At 37.9% G+C, this 25,113-nt stretch overlaps 4 protein-coding genes across 4 annotated transcripts; 2 read left to right on the top strand and 2 right to left on the bottom strand.

Moving 5' to 3' along the window:
* LOC107874592 (cytochrome P450 714C2-like) lies at window positions 1-5,161 on the top strand. Its single transcript, XM_016721357.2, has 5 exons — window positions 1-495; window positions 1,015-1,241; window positions 1,522-1,769; window positions 3,109-3,481; window positions 4,392-5,161. The coding sequence occupies exons 1-5, from the start codon at window positions 222-224 to the stop codon at window positions 4,815-4,817; spliced, it is 1,548 nt and encodes a 515-aa protein (XP_016576843.1). The 5' UTR covers window positions 1-221; the 3' UTR covers window positions 4,818-5,161.
* Window positions 5,162-11,715: 6,554 nt separating this feature from the next.
* LOC107875393 (reticulon-like protein B1) lies at window positions 11,716-13,947 on the top strand. Its single transcript, XM_016722100.2, has 6 exons — window positions 11,716-11,987; window positions 12,078-12,260; window positions 12,814-12,994; window positions 13,135-13,276; window positions 13,365-13,434; window positions 13,541-13,947. The coding sequence occupies exons 2-6, from the start codon at window positions 12,092-12,094 to the stop codon at window positions 13,708-13,710; spliced, it is 732 nt and encodes a 243-aa protein (XP_016577586.1). The 5' UTR covers window positions 11,716-11,987; window positions 12,078-12,091; the 3' UTR covers window positions 13,711-13,947.
* Window positions 13,948-14,042: 95 nt separating this feature from the next.
* Window positions 14,043-16,162, bottom strand: LOC107875394 (50S ribosomal protein L17, chloroplastic). Its single transcript, XM_016722101.2, has 2 exons — window positions 15,772-16,162; window positions 14,043-14,605 (listed from the first exon to the last, which is right to left on the bottom strand). The coding sequence occupies exons 1-2, from the start codon at window positions 15,983-15,985 to the stop codon at window positions 14,196-14,198; spliced, it is 624 nt and encodes a 207-aa protein (XP_016577587.1). The 5' UTR covers window positions 15,986-16,162; the 3' UTR covers window positions 14,043-14,195.
* A 503-nt stretch (window positions 16,163-16,665) lies between these two features.
* LOC107875392 (50S ribosomal protein L17, chloroplastic) lies at window positions 16,666-24,989 on the bottom strand. Its single transcript, XM_016722099.2, has 2 exons — window positions 24,653-24,989; window positions 16,666-17,170 (listed from the first exon to the last, which is right to left on the bottom strand). Exons 1-2 carry the CDS (start codon window positions 24,855-24,857, stop codon window positions 16,761-16,763), a joined length of 615 nt encoding a protein of 204 aa, XP_016577585.1. The 5' UTR covers window positions 24,858-24,989; the 3' UTR covers window positions 16,666-16,760.
* Between the last annotated feature and the right edge of the window lie 124 nt (window positions 24,990-25,113).

The raw sequence follows: 25,113 nt of genomic DNA on the forward strand, positions 1-25,113 counted from the left end.
AATCGATAGTGGACAAGTGAAGGACAGAGGAGTGAGCATATAAAAAGATATCTGACCAAAAATACCAAAAAATCGATAATGGACAAGTGAAGGACAGAGGAGCGAGTATATAAAAAGATATCTGACCAAAAATATAGCATACAACCAGCCTATATATAATCCTCTGAAACACCACAAAAACAACAACAAAAAACAAGAAAACTAATTAAGCCATAGCCAAAATGTTGTTATCATCAATAGCCTTAGTGTGTGTACTAGGTTTATTTTTTCATCTTTATAATTCACTAATAACAAAACCAAGAAAGCTTCAATTAGCTCTTAGAAAGCAGGGTATAATTGGTCCACACCCAAAATTTCTTCTTGGTAACATTTTAGAGATGAAAAAATCACGTGAAGCTGCTGCAAAAATTGTTTCAAATAATGGAGATTTTATAGACTCCCATAACTGTGGAGCAACTCTTCTTCCCTTCTTTGATCAATGGCAGAGAAAATATGGTATGTTAAAATTTTGTTATTTGTTAAAATTATGTCTTCAACAACCTCTTACGTGCGGGTCTGACTTTTTTTTTTTTTTTTGTGCTAAGCAAGTAGTAAAATATATCTTTAGTTCATTTCATATATAACTAGCACGAGCCAATATCTAATATCACATATACATGTCTTTCTTTCATAACGCAACCAAACATTCATCTTAGATTAGATTCAATCCTATTGGAGAATTCTTAAAACGTGACATTTGTAATCTTTAAAAAAAAAATGGGTTACACGATGCTACAACATGTAAAGTGACACACGATGGGGTAAGAATTATTATGAGTGACATTATTTTATTTAAAAGTTGTTTTCTTAGAGAGAGCGGACTTTTATTTACTAGCTAATTAAGTAATCAACCTTATTTCGCGTAAACACACAACAAACCTTCTTGGTTTCTCTGCAATTTCAAGAATTATTGTTCTTTAATCAAGACTTTTTTTTTTCTTTTTTGTTTTGTTTGTGTTGATGAGCAATAAACAGGTGATGTATTCATGTTTTCTCTTGGCAACACACAAATTGTGCATGTGACACAACCAGAAATGGTGAGAGAGATCACTACTTGCACATCCTTGGATTTGGGTAAGCCCACATATCAAGCAAGAGAGAGGGGCTCTTTGCTAGGCAATGGGATTTTAACTTCAAATGGACCTTTTTGGGCTCATCAAAGAAAAATTCTTGCTCCTGAGTTGTATATGGAAAAAGTCAAGGTAAAATACTTTTGCGTTTACGACACTTTACTTGATTCTGAATAAATTATTTATACATATCAAGTGAATTTTTAACACCAAAAGTACAAGGTTTGACTCAAAGCTACTACTGAACCTGTAGCTCTATCCATATCTCGAGCACTATATATTGTTTTTAGTATATGCACTAATAGCATAAGAGTGTAATTTAACATGTTGTAGCAGATGACTTAATGACTACTCTATATTTCTTGACAAAGTTATTGATATATATATATATTTTTTTGTGGTGTGTGTCCAGGGTATGATAAATTTAGTACAAGATTCTGCATTAACATTGTTGAGTTCATGGAATGATCAAATCGAAGCTGAAGGTGGAATTGCTGATATCAAAATTGATCCATACATGAGAAGCTTTTCTGGAGATGTTATTTCTAAAGCATGTTTTGGAAGCAATTTTTCCAAAGGAAAAAAAATCTTTTTTAAGCTTAGAGCTCTTCAGCAGGCTTCTTCCAAAACTGTCCTCTCTACCGGAATTCCCGGTGCGAGGTACATCTCGAAAGAAAATGCAAAATTATTTTAATTTGTGTTTAGTTGAACTTTTCGTTCCGATATAAGTCGTATGGGGAGAAAATGTTATTTTTAAAATATATTGATAAATTTCTCGTGGATCAATTTGAACTATGTACCAATTCAACTTTTAGATTAGTTGAATGGGTTGACCTACAATGAGATGAACTAACAAATGAGTGAATCACTTACTCGTCCTAACCAGTGACAAGTGACAGAGCCAAGATTTTCACTAAAAGATTCATAAGTGAATATAAAAATTAATCGAAGGGGTTCAACATCTTTTATATATATACATAAAAAATAATTTTAATCATGTATATATAACATAATTTTCCGTCAAAGGAGATTTGGATGAACCCCTAACTTAAGTGTAGATCCGCCACTGGTCCTAACTACGCGTTGGACAGATTATGTTTTTAGGAACTGATTTTGCTCACTCTAATAACGATGTTAAAAAATAGTATAAATAACATAAATACCAACACTTTTGGAAGTAATTACACTCTCTCCCACTTTTTTAATTACTTTACTCTCTCTCTCTATTAATAAACATAACATAACCAACATATACATAACATTCTGTGTATATGTTGGGATTTTTGTAATATGTTTAGGGAGTTGAGATTTTTTGTAATATTGAAAACATAAGTTGTGTATTTGTGTAATTTTTAGTATATACGGACTAATGAGTACTCCCTCGGCCCTTGTTCACTTGACAAACCTTTTAACAAAACTTTAATTAGAGGTGTATTTTACTTAACTAATCTTATTATTGATACTTTACTTTTACTTTATATAGTTCTTTAATAAGGGTAGAAATGGAAAACATAATATTCCCTCCATTTCAATTACTTGGCCAACTTTCTATATTTGTTTGTTCCAACTTACTTGTCTTTATAAAATCGAAACTATTTTAGAACTTTTTTTTTCAATTTTACCCCTGTTAAGCATCACACTTTTTAAAATTTTAAAAATAGGATTGTTGAATTCCAAAACCATTAAAGGTAAATGACCCCTTTTTTCTCTTTCAGTACAACTCCAAAGTCGTTTCTGTTTAACGAATGCAATTTTACAAAATAAATTGGTTTTTGGTTTCTACTACATCGTTATTGCTCAGTTATTAGGATGTAAGGGTAAAAAGGTAAAAATACACCTTCAATCATTGACGTCTTAAGGGGTGTGTCAAGTGCAAGCCAATAACTTGATTTCATGGATTGGACAAGTAAATTGAAATAACGTATCGAGGCCAAATAATATGAAATGCCGGAGTAGTTTTGACAGTACTCAACCTGTTTTGCTTTGTTGGATGCAACAGATATATTCCTAGCAAGAACAACAGGGAGATATGGGGGTTAGAGAAGGAAATCAAAGCATTGATCTTGAAAATAGTCAAGGAAAAAAGAAGAGAAGAAGCATCTGCTACAAGTGAAAATAAAGATTTACTACAAATGGTTCTTGAAGGAGCTACAATAGAAATGACTACTCAAAATGCAATTGATACATTCATAGTTGATAACTGCAAAAACATTTACTTGGCTGGTTATGAGACCACTGCTGTTGCTGCAACTTGGTGCCTCATGCTTTTGGCTGCAAATCCAATTTGGCAACAGCATGTTCGTGATGAGGTAATGCAGATTTGTAAGGGTCATGAGGCTCCTGATGCTGACATGATTCGACAGATGAAACAGGTATATATGTACGAGTTGATTTTGTCGTTTTTCGGGTTTAATAAAATCTGTATTTTACAACAAAGACTTCAAGCACATGTTTAAACTAGCATACAAACAATCAAATAAAGTTTTAACTCTGTATTCACAAGGTTTTTTTTTTGTTTTCCATTCGGTGTTCGGTACCCGCATTGGAGTCCGACTAATTCAGATTCGCGCTGCGTAGGGACCCATTCAGGTGGAAGCGCTCCCTACTAAGGATTTTTTCATACCCACGGCTCTAACCCGAAACCTTTAATTAAGGGAGGAGCAACCTCATCTACTGCACCACATACTTTTTTTGAAAAACAACAAAATAAAGTTCCTCATGTAGAGAGACAAATTTTGAGTTGAAAAATATCTTTTTCTTCTTCTAAAAACTCTAGTGCGATCTCCAAACTTTTGAGTGAGTTCGTAGTTCAGAAAATTTGAGGTACCACTATTTTCTAAAGTGAATCATTTTATCGTGAGAGGGAATATTCCATTAATGATTAACCTCGGGTAATTGAGGAGAGCAAATTTTTAAGGACACACCGTTTTGTAAATTCGGGACTTGATTCAATACTTTCCGCCTTTCTACTTTTTTTGACTTATTTTTTTACTGTTTTTTTCAGAAAATAGTAGAAACTTCATTTTGATAGTCCATATATCGTTTGAACTTGTGTAATGAAGCTGTTCGAACTTCTTTGTAGTTCTTGAACTTAGTGTGGAAGTTCATATTGTTAAAATACAGATTTTTGTACTCGAAAAAAATACAACAAATTTCACATATGATCATCAAATAAATTAAAACTTAATTGTAATCCATTGTTATTCTTTTCATATAAGCTAGTGAGTTTCTTAACTATTGATTAACACATGTTAATAAGTCCTATGATGTCTTGATTTGCAGTTAACGATGGTGATTAACGAATCATTGCGTCTTTATCCACCAGTAGCAGTGATATCAAGAGAAGCAGTAAAAGACATGAAATTTGGTGAAATTAATGTTCCTAAAAGTGTCAATATTTGGACATTGGTTACAACTTTACACACTGATCCAAAAATATGGGGAACAGATTCTTACAAGTTTAATCCAGAAAGATTTGCAAATGGAATTAGAGGTGCATGTAAATTTCCACAGGTGTACATGCCTTTTGGGGTTGGACCAAGGGTGTGTTTGGGACAAAATTTGGCTATGGTGGAACTTAAAATACTCATTTCTTTAATTTTGACCAAATTTTCTTTCACTATTTCATCAAAGTATGTTCATTCTCCAGCTTTGAATTTGGTCATTGAGCCTGGACATGGTGTGTATCTATCACTGAGGAAGTTGTGATCAAATAGAGTTGATCTTGGATACTATTTTTCAATTTATTTTTATTTATGTAATGAGAAGACAGCTATGGCGGAAACAAGATTTTCATTAACATCAGGTCATCATCTACTATATATATATATATATATATAGTAATTTTCTGTCGTCGAAAAGGGTTTAGATGAATCCTACTCTTCCACCCCTTACTATTAAATGGAGCTTAGATATTTCTACTTTATTTTTTTATTATTAAATCTATTTATGTAATCGGGGTAATGTAACTATAACTTATAATGCAAAAAGAAAAAGACTATTGAATTTTAGTCTTATGTATACGTTCGCCATATTTCGCCACGTTTCTTTTTTTTTTTTTTTTTTTGTAATAATGAAAGTTTCATAGAAATTAAAAAGAGCCCACTAATACAGTTACATGTTTTCAGTTTATCAACCAGGGTTGATTTGAAACACTTGATAAGTGCGATCTACCCTACCATTAGAACTAGATCTAACACTTCTTTGAACAGTAGTTCCTATTGTGTCTGTCCATAGAGCGTTACGGACACACACTGGAGGAACTTCAAAAATTCTTGCTTCATCAAAAAACGTTGAGTTTGCTCCCATTTTTGCTAGTGAATCAGCCACCATATTGGCTTCCCTAAAGCAGTGGTGTATGACTGGAATCCCCAACCTTCTTAACCTGTACCTGCAATCATGAAGAATACCATCATAGATATCATGATTTTCTTTAAGCATCCTTATTATTTCCTGGGAGTCCGTGTTGATTTGAGTAGGTATTAATTGATGACTTTCAATGATTTTTAGTCCTTCATTCAAAGCAAGTAATTTCATAAGATTGTTGGTTCCAATAAGAAAGCTTTTTGAATATCCTAGCAGCCAGTCACCTTTGTGGTTTCGAATTACCCCACCAATAGCCCCCTTCCCAGGATTACCTAAGCAAGACCCATCAATGTTCAACTTAAAGGTTCCGTGTTTTGGAGGGATCCAATTGATGTTGATAGTGGTTAAGGTATGAGGGAGCCTACCATCAGAGTGTATGTGGGAGAACTTAACAGCTTGTGTATATGTGTCTTTGAACGAAGCATTATATATTTGGCCAGTGAAGTTGTTAGTATTTCTAGTTGTCCAAATTGTCCATAAACAATAAGGGGAAGTATTTCCGCCCAAAGAAGAAGTTTGTCAAACTTCTGGTTTCGAACATTCTTCCAATTAGTAAGGTAGTTCAAAGAAGAAAAGTCAGTGGGCTTAAGCTTAGAGGGTTGAGTGGCTTTGGCATTGAGATCTCTCCAAAGCTGCTTAGCGTTGATACAATCAAAGAAGATATGATTTAAGTTCTCCTCTTCCTAGGGACATATTTTACAAAATTTGCTGCTGAAGATTCCTATTTTTGAGAGATGAGAGTTGGAAGGAAGTTTGTTATGAAAGAATTTCCAAAGGAAAAACTTAATTTTATTGGGGATATGGATCTTCTAGAACCAGACCAAGTATTGCCCTGTTGAGTATGTTTTTCCAACCGAGAAACATGATTGTAGTTACTAGCAGTAGAGAATTTCCCACTACCAGTAAGTTTCCAAAGAGGATTGTCTATAGGCCTTTTGGTATTGGGGAAAAAGTGTTAACAATGAGCTGCTTGGTCTCGAAGGAAAGGTTAATGGAAAGATTGTCAAAATTCCAAGATGAGTTGGTCCAGACCTCAGCAAGTTTGAGATCTTCATCATTTTTATTAAGGGGGCCTTGAATGGTATTCCTAAGGGGAGTGTTATTTGGTAGCCATCTGTCCAGCCAGAATCTAATATGATGACCATCCTTCACACTTCAGGTGCTTGCTTCAGTGCAAGTCTGCCAAGCCTTTGCTAGACTGATCCAGGCCCTAGATCCTGATGTAGGTTGAATGGTTCCAATGGAGTAGTATTTGTTGGTTAAGACCCTAGTCCAAAGAGTTGTTGGTTGATGAGTAAACCTCTAAGCTAGACTCATGAGCAAAGCCTTGTTCTTAAACTTAGCTTTTTGGATGCCGAAACCCCCCCTCAATTTTTGGTCTAGTGACTGTATCCTAAGAAATTAAAAGCAGTTTCCTCTTGTTAGAGGTGGAACCCCAGATAAAGTCTCTTAGGATCTTGTCAATGGCCTTAAGAATTTGTCTAGGAAGTTGAATAAATTGCATGATATGGTTAGGGATGCTTCCTAAAGAAGTCTTAGCAAGAATAGTTCTTCCTGCCATATTGAGTAATGTAGCTTTCCAGCCACTGGGCTTCTGCCTAAGATTGTCAAGGATGAAGTTGTAATCCCTAATGAGTGGCTTTTGGTGGAAAATAGGAAAACCTAGATACCCACCAAAGTCTTGTGAAGGCTTGATTTTGAGGTTTTGAGCCAGGAGCAGCCTCTCATCATGGTTGCAATTATTAGAAAAAATGATCTTGGATTTGGAGATATTGATCTTTTGACCTGAATGTTGACTGAAACTGTTTAGGGTATTTTTCATAGTATGACAATTTTTTCCATCAGCTCTAGCAAAAAGGGTAAGATCATCAGCAAAGAAGAGATGAGAGATTCTGGGGCCTTTCTTGCTAATAGAGATGGGAGTCCAGTTAAGAGTATCCACCTCATAATCAATCCTTCTAGAGAGCAGCTCCATGCACATGATGAAAAGGTAGGGTGAGAGCGGGTCCCCTGGCCTAATCCCTCTTGTAGGCTTGAAAAAGTTAGTCCTACCCCCATTGATAAGTATGGAGATGCTGGAAGTGGAGATGCAAGACATAATGAGCTTAATCATTTTGTCAGGGATATTGAAAAAGAATAAAGCTTGACTGATGAAGGACCATTCAATTCTGTCAAAAGCCTTTTCAAGATCAATTTTTAAGATCATGTTGGCTTTTTTCCCTCTCATTTTAGCAAAGTTGGTGATGTATTCCTGTACAATGGTAGCATTATCAGCAGCACGTCTATTGGACAGGAAGCTAAATTGAGTATGACTGATCAGAGTAGGGAGATGTTGCTTCAAATAATGAGCTATAATTTTGGTAATGATCTTATACTGAGTATTACACAACCCAATAGGTCTGGAGTTCCTGAGGTTAATGGCATTCCTACACTTAGGGATTAAACAAAGGTAGGTGTTGTTCACAGCCTCCTCCATAGTGGCTTCATGAAAGGTTTGTCTGTAAAAATTGACAACAGCTGGGCCAATGATATCCCAGTACCTTTGATAAAGTAGGGGATGGATACCATCAGGGCCAGGAGCTTTGTCAGGCTTAAAGGAAAAAACAACAGATTTAATCTCAGTAATGGCCTCAAGTCTGGAGTGGTCCTCCTTGCAGATGGATCCTCTAGAGGATGGGTTTAGTTGGAAACCCAAAGGAGCAGCATGATACTCAGTAGAATAAAGATTGTTGTAGTATTGGAAGATAGAATTCTTAATATCCTCTTCAGAGTAGTTCCAATTCCCAGAATCATCCCAAAGAGAATTGATTCTATTCCTTCTTCTCCTATTTAGAGTAGAGATGTGCAATAATCTGGTATTGCAGTCTCCTTCAGCAAGGTGTGCTCTAGTTCTTGTTGAAGGATTAAGCTATAATCCCTAACCAAAGTGTGCTCTAGTTCTTGGAGGAAAAGGCTATGCGGGTAAGCTCTAGATCTATGAATACCCTCAATTCTAGCAAGAAGGTTCCTTTTTTATGGAAGATGTTTCCAAAAACATCTCTATTCTATCTGGTAATCTGTTCTTGGAAGTGTGCTAGAGCTTGAGTAAGATTTAAGGTTGAAGAGTCAAAAGATTGCCTAACCATATCAGGAAAAGAAGGCTGAGAGCACCAGATTGTTTCCATTCTGAAAGGCTTGACACTGATTGAAAGGTTTCTTTTGAGACAAATCAGTAAGGAGGAGTGATCCGAATGAGTCCTAGGGAGATGAGTAACAAAAGCTTCAGGGAAAAGATCAATCTAAGCCTGATTTGCAAAGCATCTATCTAGTCTTTCAAGAACAAGGGAGCTTCTATTCCTATACCTTTTATTTTTCCATGTAAACTTGCTTCCTCTAAATCTTAAGTCAATGAGATTACTTTGGTTGATGTAGTCCCAGAAGTGGGATGCTCCGCTGGAATTAAAACTGTTTCCTCCAAATTTCTCAGAGGAAGATAGAATCTTATTGAGTATCCACCCACCAACCAGGCTTTTTGAAGGTCATTATTAATGGTATCAGAAAGGTCTGTAAGTTGATTCCAAAAAACTTTTCTATCTTGGAAGTGGTTACTAGCATAGATAGCACTGAAGTACCAACAAGAAGGAGGGTTGCTAACCTAAATAGTTACATGGATACATTGAGGGGAGATGTTGATATCGTTAATACTGATATTATGATTATTCCACATAATGACCAGACCCCCCTCACAGCAGGATATTGAATTTTGTTTAAGAATCCCAAGTCCTCAACAAGCTTGTTATGATCCCCCATCCTGGTTTCAAGGAGTGCCAGGATAATAGGCTTGTGCATCTCTATCATGGCTTTGCAATGCCTCTTGAATTCAGCATTGTTGGCCCCCCTAGTGTTCCAAATGATGCAATTCATCATTGTCATGGTTGGTATGTCCCATTCCTGGATATTCATTAGGATCTCCTTCTCTTCCCCATTACAGAGTCTTGCCTTTTTCTCTTCTTGGATAGAGGTGATATTTTGGTCTTGTAATAAGCACCTGTCGCTGGACATGGGGGAACTATCTCTAGGTCCAGCTTGTTGATCTCTTTGGGAATAAGGAGAATTGAAATCTCGCTTGTTACCTCTTCGAATATGAGATGGACTGGCCTTTCTAGGGTTATGGCTTCTATTTTTAGAACTTTCAGAGTTTGTAGTATTCCCTCTAGTTCCATATTTTCTTCTCTTAGTGCTTCCAGCTTTTGGTCCCTTTCCCAGTTTAAGGGTGGATTCAGGGGAGGCCCTGGAGGTGTCAGGGCTATCTGTCCCTCCCCAGATACATTCACAAAAAGAGGGCCTTGTTCCAGCAGTTCCCTTATTTTGGGAAGAAAGAAGGGTAGAGTCTGACTCATGGCAATCATTTCTACATTCATCAAGTGTGGAGTTGGAGGGATTGGATTTGGTTGATTGGTTAGGTTCATAAAGGCTGTCATCCATATGTTCTGACCATATGATTTGAGCCTCTGATTTATCCCGTCCATGATTAACTGGGCTAGGTAATAAGGATTCTGAATGAGGATTTAGAAATGAAACCCTTCCCAGGTCAAGTTGAGAGGTACCACTTGTTCTAGTAGGCCCATCTCCAGCCAAAATGTTGGTTGGTGGTTTAATGGTAGTGGTAGAGTGGTGTATGTTATGAGGTTCTGGTTGGATTTGTTGAGGAGGCTTGTTGGAATCCTCATTATCTTTCTTCTCCAAAGTCGTGAGAAGAGGAATGGAGTTATGGTTGTTGTGTTGGTAATTAGTGTTAGAGGGAAGATGAATAGGGGAGATAATATCCTGAGTGTCTCCTTCCTCAGTCATTTCAATATCTTTGATTTGACTGTTAGCAGTGATTTGCTTGGTTGGGTTAGGAGCCATTGGTGGAGTATTGCAGGAAGAAGAGAGTTCCGGATTTCTAGGTTTGGAGACTTTTTGGGTAAGTGATAAGACCTCAACATTGGGATTAGCATTACTATCCTTTTTAGTTCCTAAAGAAATATTAGTCAAGGAAACCTTATGCTGGTTATTGGGACTTCGGGTTCCCTTGGACTGGGCCTCAGAAGTGGGCTTAGGAGTTGGGTTAACCAAATCTTTCCCTTTGTTATTCTGTTGAGGATAATTATTTTTGGCCCATTTATCATTTTGGCCCGCTTGGTAATTAGGCCGACCCTGACCTGGAGAAAGCATCTGAAGTGGTGCTTTGCCCTCTTCGCCTCCACTGATTCCAGATGTGGACATTGAGGGTTCGGTCCGGTCATCGTGAGGGTTATAAGACTTACCTGGAACTGCCTTGGTTATGTGATTTCTAGTGTAGTTTGTCTTGCGACTTTTCCCTCGTTTGAAGATAGTCGTTTGCCATTCTTGTATGCGTTGGTCTGATTCTTTTGGGTTCTCCGGCGACTGTTTATTTTGAGTTTCTGGTAACGGTAGCTTGATTTTGCATCCTATAGCTATATGGCCAAGACAGCTACAAACTTTGCAGAGGAAACCCTCTCCTTCGTATTGGATTTGTTGGAGATGGTCCCCTATGAGTATTGATGTTAGCAATGGCGTCTCGAGTGGGATCTGGACACATACTCGTGCATAACGTCCTCTTAAAGTAGAGGATATGCATGCATCAACTTTGACCAGAGTTCCAAGCATTTTTCCTATGCGTTCCAAAATTCCCAAGTTGTAGAATTCTTTAGACATATGGGGCAGATGAATCCAGATTGCAGTACTTTGAATTCTTGATTCTGTTGGTACGAAATTGGGCTCCCAAATTCGCACGGAAAGGTAGGAACCTGCAATGAACCAGGGACCTTGTTGTAGAGCTCTTTTTTGGTATTCTTCACTAGCGAACTTCACAATAAATAGATGCAAGCCACAATATTTATTTTATCGCAATATTACTGATTACTGAAGAACAAAGTAATTAAACATATCTCGTTAAAAGCCAAAATTATCCAGTAAGTGTATGGTATGCATTTGGATATTAACTTCTACCACTTAATCATGCGTTTAATTCAGATATAATTTTTTCATGATTTTAATTTAAGTTGGAAAAACTTAAATCTTAAATAATTCCTCCATCCATGTAAAATAAAATTTTGCACCTTCACATAAGAGTACTTTAAATGTGAGATTTGTAATCTGGAATATAAGACATATTACGTGTATGTATATAATTCTTGGATGACCTGAGAGTATATAATTATTTTTCTCGATTACAATATAAATCCTGGAATTATGCAGAAAAGATGGATAACATATGGTTATGGTGCAATTTGAGGTACCCCTTTGACTCTCAGTTCGTTGGACTCTTTGAATAATTCAGTAACAGACTAAAAAATAGCTAAATAGAGAAATAAAAAAAGGAAAGAAAATCTAACTCCATTAATCCTCACTTCTTCAGACACAACAAACACATCAAATCAAAATTAAAGGAGAAAATCGAGCAAGATTCGGGACCGAATTCGTACTAATTAGATCCTCATGCACGTCTATCTTTTAGATGATCTGACAGTACGTGTCGTATCTTTTTCATGCATGTCAATTGAACTTTGTTCTTTTTCTCTTGTTGTTGTTTTGTTTATCTGAGTTGGATATTTGTAGGGTAATTGATCAAAATGTCCAATCCAGTGGAGGAAATTGTTAGTGAATCAACAGTGGAGAATAAGCATAAAGCCTTTAAGCACAATGATTCTTCTACTTCTGCATCATCAACAGATGATGATGATTTTATGAGGCGCCCAGTCCAGAATAACAACAAGTCCAAACCAATTCACTCTACTTTAGGTTGGTGGCAGATGTATGTTTTCTCAAATTCTTCATTTGAATTTCCGTCAGTTGGACTAAAAGTGCTCGATTTTGGCAAACTTAAAGGGTCATATGTGCTCCGAGTATTGTAAAAAGGACGAAACTCAACGCAACATTAATACGTTAAATACTCTACATTGTCTGTCTGTAACAGTAGGGAAGTGTGTTTTGTCTACGTCTGGAGTTTCTTGTTCGTGGTGTTTCGGTAATGTCTATGATTTCGAATAGATAGTCTATAGTATTATCTTGCAGTTGTTTTGTTTCTTGTATTAGCTAGCAGTGTGTCGTCCCATTTTGTTGTGTGATTTTATGGTTTTTTGTTTGTTATACTGTTATATGTCCTGAGTCGAGGGTCTATCGGAAACAACCTCTCTACTTCATCCGAGGTAGTGTTACGGATTGCGTATACATTACCCTCCCCAGACCCCACTATGTGGGAATACACTAGGTATGTTGTTGTTGCACTCTACACTATCGATCATTCTTGAGGTAACTGATAATTATTAATTTGTGCTGAAATTGAATGGATCAGTTGCTGATATTTTACTATGGAGGAACAAGAAGATTTCAGGAGGAATGTTTGCTTGTGCCACTGTCATATGGTTTCTCTTTGAATGTACTGGTTATCATTTGCTCACTTTCATTTGCCATTCTCTAATAGTCTCATTGGCCATCTCCTTCTTTTGGTCCAATCTCTCCTTCTTTGTCAACAAGTGAGTTCACTTCCTTTCCCTTAGCAAAATGTTCTTGTTAAATGCTCCCTAACAAAGGCAGACTCCATACTCCCGGCTCGAACCTGAGACCTCAGGTTACGGATGAAGGTGTTATTTGATCAACTTGTATTCTGTGGCAGGCGTTTTATAGAGTTACCAAAGATTGAATTGCCAGAAGAGTCATGGATGCAATTTGTCCTCTTACTGAGGGATCAATGCACCTGCGCATTTGGTATCTTTCGGGAAGTAGCATCCGGAGATGATTTGAAGAAGTTTCTTTATGTACCAATTTCACACACCCTGAGCTTTGTTATTACTCGCAAAGTCCTTCTCAACTTCAACAAGCTTATATCATTATGTTCATTTGCAGGCGATTTTTGGCTTGTGGATTGTTTCCATTGTTGGAAGATGGTTCAGTTTGTTGACCCTTGTATACCTCAGTAAGTTCTCTATACACTCTCATTTTGTTTCTGTTGGCTGCACAAGCCTAACTTTTGTGTCCATCGTGATTTACCAAGACAGACCAATTTTTCATTGTTTGGACAGTATTTGTCATGATGTTGACGGTGCCATGTTTGTATGAGAAGTATGAAGATCAAGTAAATGCCTACGGAAAAATGGCTATAAAAGAACTCAGGAAACAGTATAGTCAAGTGGATGAGAAGGTTCTTCAGAAAATACCAATTCCTTTTATAAAAGACAGTAAGCACGACTGATGCAACTCTTCTCTCAGGCAGATGTTCCTTCACTTCAAGAGTAGATGCAGACTTTCAGCTTATTTTTGTTTCATAAGCAGTACTAAATGTTATAACACTCGGTTTCATCTTGCAATATCGGCTAACTTATCCAACCTTGGCTTAGACGGGTGGCTCTAGTGGCTTTTCCCTCAATCCAAGCCCGCCCTAGTCCTTCCATTCATGCATTTTGTTAGTTAGTGTAGGAAAGTTGTTACACTATCATGTTCAATTGCCGCAATTTCCATGAAAACAACTATATTTGATATTAATATGCAGTGGTCAAAAACGAAATGCTTGAAACAGATCAAAGGTGACCAACCAAATAACCAGAGTAATATTGCAAATTAAAAATGAACAACATACAGGAAATTGGGATGGAATAATAGGTGAACTAACACAATCTCTAAGATCACATCAGAATTCAGAACCAACAAAAAAGAACCTGGAAAATGAATATTCAGTTGCTAAACAAGCTCGATGTACGCCATAGGTGCATTGTCCCCTCGCCTTGGTAGAGTTCTTATTATCCTAGTGTATCCTCCATTCCTCTCCCCATATCTTTCGGGGACTTCAGCAAACAATGCATGCACTATCTGCTTCTCATAGATGAATCCGAGCGCTTGCCTTCTCTTGTGAAGAGAGCCATCCTTTGCCAATGTGATCATTTTGTCAGCATATTTTCTCACTGCCCTCGCCCTCGCTTTAGTGGTCTTTATACGCCCATGCTTGAGGAGCTGAGTTGTCAGACCTCTCAGAAGTGCCCGACGCTGATCAGGAGGTCTATTCAGTTTGGGCACCTTCCTGCCATGTCTCATGGCAAAAACTCGGCCACCATTATCGATCACGGTGAATGAATGCTCAAAACTTCTTGAATCTGCAATGTAAATTAAAGGTGTGCTTATGGTAGAGCAATACCGTATCACATGCAAATTTGATCACCGTGATCAAACATAATGAGTGCTCAAAACTCTATGCGAATTTGATCAAAGAACATAAAACAGCAAATTTGGCATCAACACTAGAAGGAGGTTCACAAATCAAGAGCTATATCATGTGCTGCAGGCTGACGGGGAACGATGTTCACACTCTTGGGCATCATAGGACACGATCTAGAAAACTATATAATGCATAGATATATAGAACATTTTCACCCTAGAAAAACTAAAAGTACCGATACAAGAGACTGGGTGTGAAGAGGAGACACCATTAATCTGTTTCAGTTCCATCATAAACCAGGTTTCATGATCCCACCTGACCCAAAATCCATAATAACATCCATGTCAATGGACAACTACTTAGTCCCATGTATGTCATACATGATGGATTCCATATTTGGATTATATCATTCTTGACAATCCAAAGAAAACTAGTAACTTTTTGTTCTATCTTGAGAAGGAAAAATAATTGGACTTCTCCAGTCAAAATTTCCAAACCATCCCCCTTTCCACTACCTTACTTAACTCTAGCAGTAGAAATGCAATACCAGCTGAACTGTATATAGGAGCTGATCAAGATTCAAGAGTTCTCTATTATACAGTGATAAGAACCACTATACATAGGATTCCCACGACTCCACTAGCTGCAGAGCTACACGCCTATCTATGTGTTCAGCAGACGGGTTATCCCAGATCAGGTATTTGTGCTTATAACAGTGGCAGGCCAAAGCACTAAGCTTTAGGGAAGGGCCGGACCAAAAGGTCTATTGTACGACAGCCTTCCCCTGCATTTTTGAAAGAGGCTATTTTCACAGCTCGAACTTTATTACCAGTTACACCAAGGCTCCCCTTCCGTCATTCAGAATTACCTATCAATAGCTCGAATACAACAGAGGAGATTCCCTACGCAACAAGTTGGGTTTCCTTACACTAAAAGATGCAAACTTTTGTTCATCCATATACCATAGGGATCACATTCGCACAACACAGACAAGCAACATCAATGTAATTACTCATAATTCATACTAAGTAATACCCATTGGAGTAAAAGGTACAATGGTGGTCTTAAAATCTTGAAATACATATTTTTACACAAACATTATACCTTGGGAAGAAAGGGACAAGAGTGGATGGAGAGGAGCAAGACCCACAAAGGACTGAACAATTCTTGTACTAGACTTGGTTTTGCAAATCCTGAGACGAGGTGGAGAAGACCCACAAGAGACTCGAAGTGAACAAGAGTTGAAAATTGGTTGAATTGAAGGGAGTGCAGATTTCAGGCAAGACATGTTCCATGTGGAAGTGCTTACAGAAGCCATATCCTCGTAAATTTGAGTTCTTTGTATCTGGTTATGTTCCAAATGAGTTATGGTGGGGTTTTTTCTGAATGGATAAGTGAACTTTTGGTACCCCCAATTCCACTCTACTGTTTTCCTCCGCCCCTCTAACTTTTGATTCTGTCATTTTTGACTCGCTTAATTTTTTCATTTGGGTTTTGACTAATTTGGATTCGCGCCGAATGTCCCATTTTATGAGTGAAGTGCCGACCCCATACACAAGACCCGAACTTGAGACCTCTAATTAAGCGTTGAAGAAATATTTACCACTCCATCACGACATTTGATAGTTGTAATTTTTTCATCTACTACTATACACTTTCTACCCTAGTTTCCCCGAACTACCCTTTTTCGTCTTGAACTATATAAGCGAAAAAGAAAGTTAAAATGCGCTGAGCAGTTATTCTTATGCGTTACCAGTTAAAATTGTGTTAACACAGAGACTAAATCGCAAGATGTTACATGAAGTATGAAGCTCAACAAGATGCCTGTGGAGAAATGGCCATAAAAGAGCTAAGGAAACAACATAGACAAGATTTCACGTATTTGTTGGTCGAGTTCTATACAGTATGCAGTCTCAACAACCAAATGCTTGAATCAGATCAAAGGTGACAAACCAAATACATAAGAGTAGAACTGCAAATTAAAATTGAAGGGCAATGGGGACAAGAAAATTTGATGGAATTAACAAAATCTCCCAGTTCATATCAGGATTCAGAACCAACAAAAAAGAACATCCAAAATGAATATTTAGTTACTAGACAAGCTCGATGTACGCCATTGGTGCATTGTCCCCTCGCCTTGGTAGAGTTCTGATTATCCTAGTGTATCCTCCGTTTCTCTCCCCATATCTTTCGGGGACTTCAGCAAACAATGCGTGCACTATTTGCTTCTCATAGATGAATCCAAGAGCTTGCCTTCTCTTATGAAGAGAGCCATCCTTCGCCATTGTGATCATTTTGTCAGCATATTTTCTAACTGCCCTTGCCCTCGCTTTAGTGGTCTTTATACGCCCATGCTTGAGGAGCTGAGTTGTCAGACCTCTCAGCAGTGCACGACGCTGATCAGGAGGTCTGTTCAGTTTGGGCACCTTCCTGCCATGCCTCATTGCAAAAACCCGGCCACCATTATCAATCACGGTGAATGAGTGCTCAAAACTTGTTGAATCTGCAATATAAACTAAAGGTATTATAATGGGTAGAGCAACACAACTCAGCATTCACACCCTCTTAATTCTACAAATGACAGCTGAGACATTTTCAAATCTCAGACATCAACATCTTCGACATGATGCCTCAAAACTGTTGTGTAATAGTTCTGTCAGGCCACCCTCCTCTGTTAACATTATAATTATCACAAGATCCAATATTTGCAGACAACTAGTAGCGTGTTTGGAGTGATACAACATTCATACATCAGACTGTATGTAAGTTTTATCTGGAAAGGAATAGATAAATACAGATTAAATCAAAGATACTTAAACAGCAATATTAACTTGAGCAAAATTACTAGTGCAGCCCGGTGCACTAAAGCTACCGCTATGCGCAGTGTCCGGGGAAGGGTCCCACCACAAGGGTGTATTGTACGCAGCCTTACTTTGCATTTCTGCCAGAGGCTGTTTCCAAGACTTGAACCCGTGACTTCATGGTCACATGGCAACAACTTTACCAGTTACTCCAAGGCTCCCCTTCTTGAGCAAAATTACTAGGAGAGGCATAAATATGCTGCAAGCTGTAAAAGAGAAAGATATGTGCAGATTTCTTGACAACATTAGGCATGGTCAAGACGAAAGGGAAAACACCTATTCATTAAAACATCACTACAAGTAGACAAGAGAACTAGGTGTGAGGAGGAAACAACCGTACTCTAGTCCAGTTCCACCTTAACCCAAGTCTTGTCATCACTACCTAACCCAAATCCATAAAACATTTGTACACGTGTTATATTACCTAGTACACAGATACTATACCTGTTTTCCACATTTGAATTATTTCATTCTTGACAACCCAATAGAAATATTGTGATTTCTCCAGTTAAACACCCACATTCCTAGAAGTAACGCGATTACCATATTGCATGTATCCTGTAGCAGCTATCAATTACATCTTCAAATGTCCTCAGCTTAACATCCCACAAACTATAATGAGAAAAGAATAAGAAAGGTGACCCTCTTGCCTAGTTGGAAGAAATGAGGCTAGTCTCCCACCCCGACCCAAACAACAATGAACTCAAATCTAATGAATAAGATTCACAACTTGAACAAGGTACATGGGATCTTACCTATCCCTTTCTATATCAACTCTCCCTCCTTTATGCAAAATAGTACCGTTCCATAGTTTGAATGCACCAAGGGACGGGCTTCCAACTCCACACAAAAATATAGATTGGATTTCCTTACACTAAAAATGATGCAAACTTTTGTGCATTTACATGCCATGACGAACAAACTAACACACAATGTGGCAATTTCAACTGGACTCCAAACCCACCGAAAACAACTAGCATACAGACAAACATGATGTAGCCATTGCCAAGCAGCAGAAATTCAGGAATTCTAATAGTGATTCGAAAACCGCAACAATGCAACACCTTAGATTGGAAGCTCAACCTAAAGCAAAATTTGAGTTCAACAATTACTCTACATAAAAGAATTGCCTTTTCAATTGACCTCCTATAGTTAAGCACCTAAAACATCCTTTTCCAGCATTATCTTGATTACCATATTGCAAAACCATGAATCTTAATAGGGATGCAAACTTGCAAGAATGCATCACCTTAGATTAGAACTTGCAACTCAAAGGAAATTTTCAGCCACGTTTCCCTGTACGCTAGAAACTTCCTTATATTAAAGAAATTCACCAATTTATCTATACAAAAAAAAGAATCATCTTTTTCGTACTGAACATCAGAACATGTAGCTCTGCCCTGTAATTCTGTAGAAAGATGTGGAAACAGCTGCGGAATAACTTAAGAAATTGTCATTATTTGTAGTTAGAAGGTAGTTATGAGCTGGAAATGATTAGTGGAGCCACTAAGTAGAGTAGTTAGTTAGTGAGTGCCAGCTAAGACTCTGAGAGTAGTACAAATAACATGTACACTGTTACTTTGGTAGTTAGTTGAAATAATTTTTCAGGTCTCATTCTAGAAGCTTCCCTTTCCTTTCTCTGCTCATCCTAGCTTCTTCATTACTGTTTTTCTCTATGTTTTTCACCATAGCTGAAGAAGCTTAACATGGTATCAAAGCCAGGTTCGGTGGAGTGTACACAACAGCTAAAGGGGGGAAAGTAGAGGATTCTGCATCAGTATTTGTTTGGTTGAAGTTAGGGTTCTAAATCGAGCACAGTAAAACCAAATTCTAATTCTGTGCAAATTTCTGCATCAGTATTTGTTTGGTTGAAGTTAGGGTTCTAAATCAAGCACAGTTAAACCAAATTCTGTGCAAATTTCCTTGCAATTACTGCATGTCTATAAGATTCAGTGAAAAATTTCTCTGGAATCTCTTTGATTTTGTGAAATTCAGTATCGATTTCATAATCCAAACACACATTTGAGAACAATGGATGGTGAAGGAGCTTCAAGTGTACCAGTCAACACTCAAACTCAAAGTACTCAGAATGCCCAATTTTTTGATCAAATTCATCATAATCATCCATTATACATTCATGCATCTTATACCCAAGGTTCGGTACTTGTTTCTGTTCAACGTCAAGGTTCTGAAAACTATTCTCTATGGAGTAAATCAATGAAAATAGTACTCCAAGGAAAAAATAAGCTAGGCTTTGTTCTAGGTACTTGTAGAAAAGATATGTTTGATTCTAGGTTGCATGAGACATGGGAAAGATGCAATGCTATAGTATTGGCCTGGATCATGAACACTGTATCTAAAGACTTGATTAGCAGAGTCATCTATGGTTCAGATTCTCACAAGGTGTGGGAAGATCTCAGGGAAAGGTTTGATAAGGTTAATGCTTCTAGAGCCTTTTTTCTGCACAAAGAAATTGCTTCACTTACCCAGGGAACTGCTTCAGTTTCAGTGTATTTCTCTAAACTCAGAGAATTGTGGGATGAGTTTCAAGCTTTAATTCCTCCGCCTTGCTGTCCTTGTCCTGAATCGAAGAAGTATAGTGAACACTTACATCAACAGAGGTTGTGGCAATTTTTGATGGGATTAAATGAATCATTTGATCATGCTAAAAGTCAAGTTCTGATGACCGTACCTTTACCCACAGTAAATCAAGCTTATGCTATGATAGTGAATGTTGAGTCAGAGAAGAACTATGCAAAGTTTCAGTGGAGGTCTAAATCATGAAGTTAGTGAGTCTATTGCTTTATTGAGTAACAAAGGTCATGGGAGTGAGTCTGTTGCTCACATGACTAGCAGATTTCAAATAATAACACTGGTAATTTTAGACCTAAGACTAGCAACTATGACAGATCATCTCTCTACTGTGATTTCTGCAAAATGAAAGGCCACACGAAGGACAATTGCTACAAGCTACATGGCTATCCAGCCAACTTCAAGTATAAAAAGAAAGGAGGCTTCTCAAACACCTATGCCAACAATGCAGTGAACTCTGGAAATACAATCTCTGAAAATCAAGGTTACTATCAATCCAATGCAGGTTCAAATGCAACCATAAAAGGTTCACCCATGCCAGTTATTACTCCAGAACAATACTCCCAGCTTCTATGTCTTCTGAAGGGAAAAAAGAGTGAACCTGTGGTCAACACTGTCAGAGTAAGCTCAGAAGTTGGTACGTCAGGTGAAACATCAGAACTCTCCACTACTGCAGGTAACTTTACTGTATACCTATCTAAGCTAGTTGAGGATAACTGGATAGTGGACACTGGAGCATCAAACCATATGGTGCATAATATAGGTCTATTAACTAAGACTAAGGAGGAAAATCATGAAAATGGGAACAAAGTGAACTTACCTACTGGAAAACAAGTGAATATCAGTCATATGGGAGAGGCTTCTATTCTGAAGGGTATAGTAGTTAATGATGTACTATACATACCAGAATTCAAGTACAACCTGTTATCTGTCTCAAAAATAACCAAGGAGCTGTGTTGTGTTGTTGTTTTCTTTCCTGATTTTTGCATGTTCCAGGACATCTCAAGTGGGAAGGTGCTAGGGAATGGTAGAGAAGATGCTGGTCTCTACATTCTCAAGGCAGACTAGTTCCCACACCTAAACTCAAACACATGTGGCAGTGAGCAACAACTCAAACAGGTTATCTCTAACAGTGTCAGTAAGACTAGCACAAATCGTGTTTCCATCAAGAATAATATGTGCGATATTCAGAAAGTGTATGATAGCTCCTTATGGCATAAAAGATTAGGACATGCTCCTTTAAAAGTTTTAGCTCATATTGATGGTCTACAACATGCAAAGTCTGAGAATCAATTGTGTCCTGTATGTCCTCTTGCAAAACAGTCAAGGCTGTCTTTTCCTACTAGTACTACTCATTCCAAATACATGATTGATTTAGTGCATGCTGATGTTTGGGGTCCCTATAGGGTACCCACATTTGATGGAAGAAGATATTTTTTAACATTGGTGGATGATTACTCCAAGTTCATTTGGATATTTTTAATGTCCACTAAGTCTGACACAATTGTATTACTCAGAAATTTTCTAGTACTGGTAAAAAATCAGTTTGGGTGTAGTATTAAATGTTTGAGAACTAACAATGGTACTGAGTTCCTAAACGAACAAGTGTGCTCCTTGCTTCATGAACATGGTGTTAATCATCAAAGATCTTGTGTGTATACACCCCAACAAAATGGGGTAGTTGAAAGAAGGCACAGAACAATTCTTGATATGGCTAGAGCCTTGAGGTTCCAGGCATTTATTCCTTTAAAGTACTGGGGTCATTGTGTCTCTACAGCAGTCTACTTGCAAAACAGACTACCCAGTCAAGTTTTAGGTGGAAAATCCCCCTATGAGATGTTGTTCCAGTGCGTGCTCTCCATCTCTGCTTCATTTGAAAATATTTGGGTGTCTTTGCTATGCTACCAGAGTAAAGAAGAGTGACAAGTTCAGTCCTAGAGCTCTTCCTTGTGTACATCTTGGATATTCTGCATCCCAAAAGGGTTACATCCTTCTTGACTTATGCTCCAAGGACTTCTTTGTTAGTAGAGATACTGTTTTCAAAGAAGAGTTATTTCCTTTTCAAAAGGATCAGTCTGATCTCTCTTCTCTCTTTCCAGTGTTGTCCTTTACTGATGATGTTGAACCTGAGCATCCTGTTTTATCTGAAAATTCAGAGGTTATTCCACCCTCTCTAGCTCCCTCGGTATCTGTGGAGTGTCCTTTAGTTCCTGTTGTTTCTACTATTCCTGAAAGAGTCAGAAGATCTTCCAGAACCATCAAACCTCCTGCCTGGATGACTGACTATGTAGTTCCAATTAAATTAGCTCCTACAGCTCATTCTTTAGCCAATTATGTTTCATATGAGCACTTGTCTGCAACTTATATGTCTTCCCTAACTGCTTACTCTGCTGTGGTGGAGCCTCGATCCTTTGCTGAGGATAGCAAAGATCCTTTGTGGGTTCAAGCTATGAAATTAGAACTGGCTGCTTTAGAGGCTAATCAGACTTGGTCTTTAGTTGATTTACCTGCTGGTAAGCATCCCATTGGATGCAAATGGGTATATAAAGTGAAGTATAAAGCTCCAGGAGAAGTGGAAAGATATAAGGCCAGACTAGTTGCAAAGGGATAAGTCAACTTGAAGGGCTAGATTACTCAGAAACCTTTTGCCTGTGGCTAAAATGGTCACAGTCAGAGCTTTGATTGCTTTAGCTGCTTCTTATTCCTGGTATGTGATTCAGATGGATGTTCATAATGCTTTTCTTCAGGGTGATTTGGTGGAGGAAGTGTATATGCACATCCCTGATGGCTTTGTCAGCCACAAGGAAGGTGTGCAGACTTCATAAGTCTCTCTATGGGCTAAAACAAGCCCCTAGGCAGTGGAACCTGAAGTTAACAGAAGCCTTGGTAGATATGGGGTTTGTGCAGTCCCATTATGATTACTCTTTGTTCACTAAACACAAGCAAGGTGCAGTTCTGGTTGTGTTAGTATATGTAGATGGTTTGTTGGTTACAGGGAGCAATTTAGCTCTTATTGAACAAGTCAGACTTGATCTTCAAGCTAGGTTCAAAATGAAAGATTTAGGTGAACTGAAGTTTTTCTTGGGAAAAGAATGTTCAAGATCAGAGAAGGGAATATTTTTATGCCAGAGAAAATATGCTTTAGAGTTAGTCTCAGAATTAGGACTGACGGGCAGTAAACCAAATTCTACTCCACTGGAATTTAATCATAAACTTACTTCAGTTGAGTATGACAATATTATTCAACCTGACACAGCTGAAACTGATGTTCTACTCGAGGATAAAGGAAGCTATCAGAGAATTGTTGGGAGATTATTGTATCTAACCATGACTAGACCAGACCTTGCATTTGTAGTGCAGGTACTCAGTCAATATATGCATGCACTTAAAATCTCACACGTGGAAGCTGCTATGAGAGCTGTCAGATACATCAAAGGAACTGCAGGTCTTGGCTTGTTTATGCCTGCTGGGAGCAACATGAAATTGACTGCATACTGTGACTCTGACTGGGGTTCATGTGTTGAAACTAGAAAATCTGTTACAGGTTATGCAGTAAAACTAGGTGGTGCTTTGATCTCATGGAAGTCAAAAAAACAACAAACAGTTTCCAGAAGCTCGGTTGAAGCTGAGTTCAGAAGCATGGCCTCTACTGTGATTGAAATAGCTTGGTTGATTGGATTGTTCAAGGAGCTGGGTACAGAGTTGCAGTTACCAGTAACTCTATTCTGTGATAGCAAGGCTGCTATACAAATAGCTGCACATCCAATATTTCATGAAAGAACAAAACATATTGACACTGACTGTCACTTCGTAAGGGAAAAGATTCAGGGTGGTATGATACACACTCAGCACATTGGCACCAAAGAACAACTAGCAGATTTGCTGACTAAAGCTCTATGCAAGCCACAACATGACTACCTGGTAGACAAGCTGGGGATGAAGAATTTGTTTCATCCATCAGCTTGAGGGGGAGTGTAGAAAGATGTGGAAACAGCTGCGGAATAACTTAAGAAATTGTCATTGTTTGTAGTTAGAAGGTAGTTATGAGTTGGAAATGATTAGTGGAGCCACTAAGTAGAGTAGTTAGTTAGTGAGTGCCATCTAAGACTCTGAGAGTAGTATAAATAACATGTACACTGTTACTTTGGTAGTTAGTTGAAATAATTTTTCAAGTCTCATTCTAGAAGCTTCCCTTTCCTTTCTCTGCTCATCCTAGCTTCTCCATTACTGTTTTTCTCTATGTTTCTCACCATAGCTGAAGAAGCTTAACAAATTCCAAGAGCAATGTTGAAGCATGAGTCATCCGACCCCCTTTTCAAACAGAATTGACCTAAATAACCATCTACTCAACTGATTAAACTAAAAATAGCCAGCATATGTATAATCCTGTGTAATCTATGTATACTGGCTAGAAAAACTAAAGATGCTTTTTTTTAATACTGAGTAACACCCATTGGAATAAAAGGTACAATGGCGGTGTTAAAATCTTGAAATACATTTTGATACACAGACAGTAATCAGAAAAATTGTACCTTGGGAAGAAAGGGACAAGAGTGGATGAAGGGGAGCAAGACCCACGAAGGACTGAATAATTCTTGAACTGCATTTTGTTTTGCAAATACTAAGACGAGATGGGTAGGACCCACAAGAGAATCGAGATGGGTGAATTGTAGGGAGTGCTGATTTCAGACAAGACAAGTTCCATGTGGTAGAAGCCGAGGTGGTTGCACAAGCCATATCTGATATCTTCTTCCTTAATGTTGTGTTGTAATGTTGGGGAGGATTTCTGGTGGGTTTATCTAAATGGATAAAGTGTATTTTGGTACCCAAATTATGTTCTATCGTTTCCCTCCGCCCCTAGACTTTTGTTTCCTGTCATTTTTGACCCGCTTACTTTTCTGTTTTTTAATATCACCAGCAGTATCAAAGGTCAGCTTGTGTGCATTTCGGTCATTTTGGATTCGAGTCCTCTTTGTTACCCTTTTTCTTTAGT

The sequence above is a fragment of the Capsicum annuum genome, chromosome 6 (assembly GCF_002878395.1).
Source record: "Capsicum annuum cultivar UCD-10X-F1 chromosome 6, UCD10Xv1.1, whole genome shotgun sequence".
Lineage (NCBI taxonomy): Eukaryota > Viridiplantae > Streptophyta > Magnoliopsida > Solanales > Solanaceae > Capsicum > Capsicum annuum.

Excerpts from the sequence above, each read along its gene's own strand:
- LOC107874592 (XM_016721357.2), top strand. The coding sequence starts at position 222 with ATGTTGTTATCATCAATAGCCTTAGTGTGTGTACTAGGTTTATTTTTT. Across the intron at positions 1,242-1,521 it reads TGTATATGGAAAAAGTCAAG|GGTATGATAAATTTAGTACA; the intron begins GTAAAATACTTT and ends GTGTGTGTCCAG. Across the intron at positions 3,482-4,391 it reads TGATTCGACAGATGAAACAG|TTAACGATGGTGATTAACGA; the intron begins GTATATATGTAC and ends CTTGATTTGCAG.
- LOC107875392 (XM_016722099.2), bottom strand. The coding sequence starts at position 24,857 with ATGGCTTGTGCAACCACCTCGGCTTCTACCACATGGAACTTGTCTTGT. Across the intron at positions 17,171-24,652 it reads CTTGTCCCTTTCTTCCCAAG|ATTCAACAAGTTTTGAGCAC; the intron begins GTACAATTTTTC and ends TTTATATTGCAG.
- LOC107875393 (XM_016722100.2), top strand. The coding sequence starts at position 12,092 with ATGTCCAATCCAGTGGAGGAAATTGTTAGTGAATCAACAGTGGAGAAT. Across the intron at positions 12,261-12,813 it reads ACCAATTCACTCTACTTTAG|TTGCTGATATTTTACTATGG; the intron begins GTTGGTGGCAGA and ends TGAATGGATCAG. Across the intron at positions 13,277-13,364 it reads ATTTGAAGAAGTTTCTTTAT|GCGATTTTTGGCTTGTGGAT; the intron begins GTACCAATTTCA and ends GTTCATTTGCAG.
- LOC107875394 (XM_016722101.2), bottom strand. The coding sequence starts at position 15,985 with ATGGCTTCTGTAAGCACTTCCACATGGAACATGTCTTGCCTGAAATCT. Across the intron at positions 14,606-15,771 it reads CTTGTCCCTTTCTTCCCAAG|ATTCAAGAAGTTTTGAGCAT; the intron begins GTATAATGTTTG and ends TTTACATTGCAG.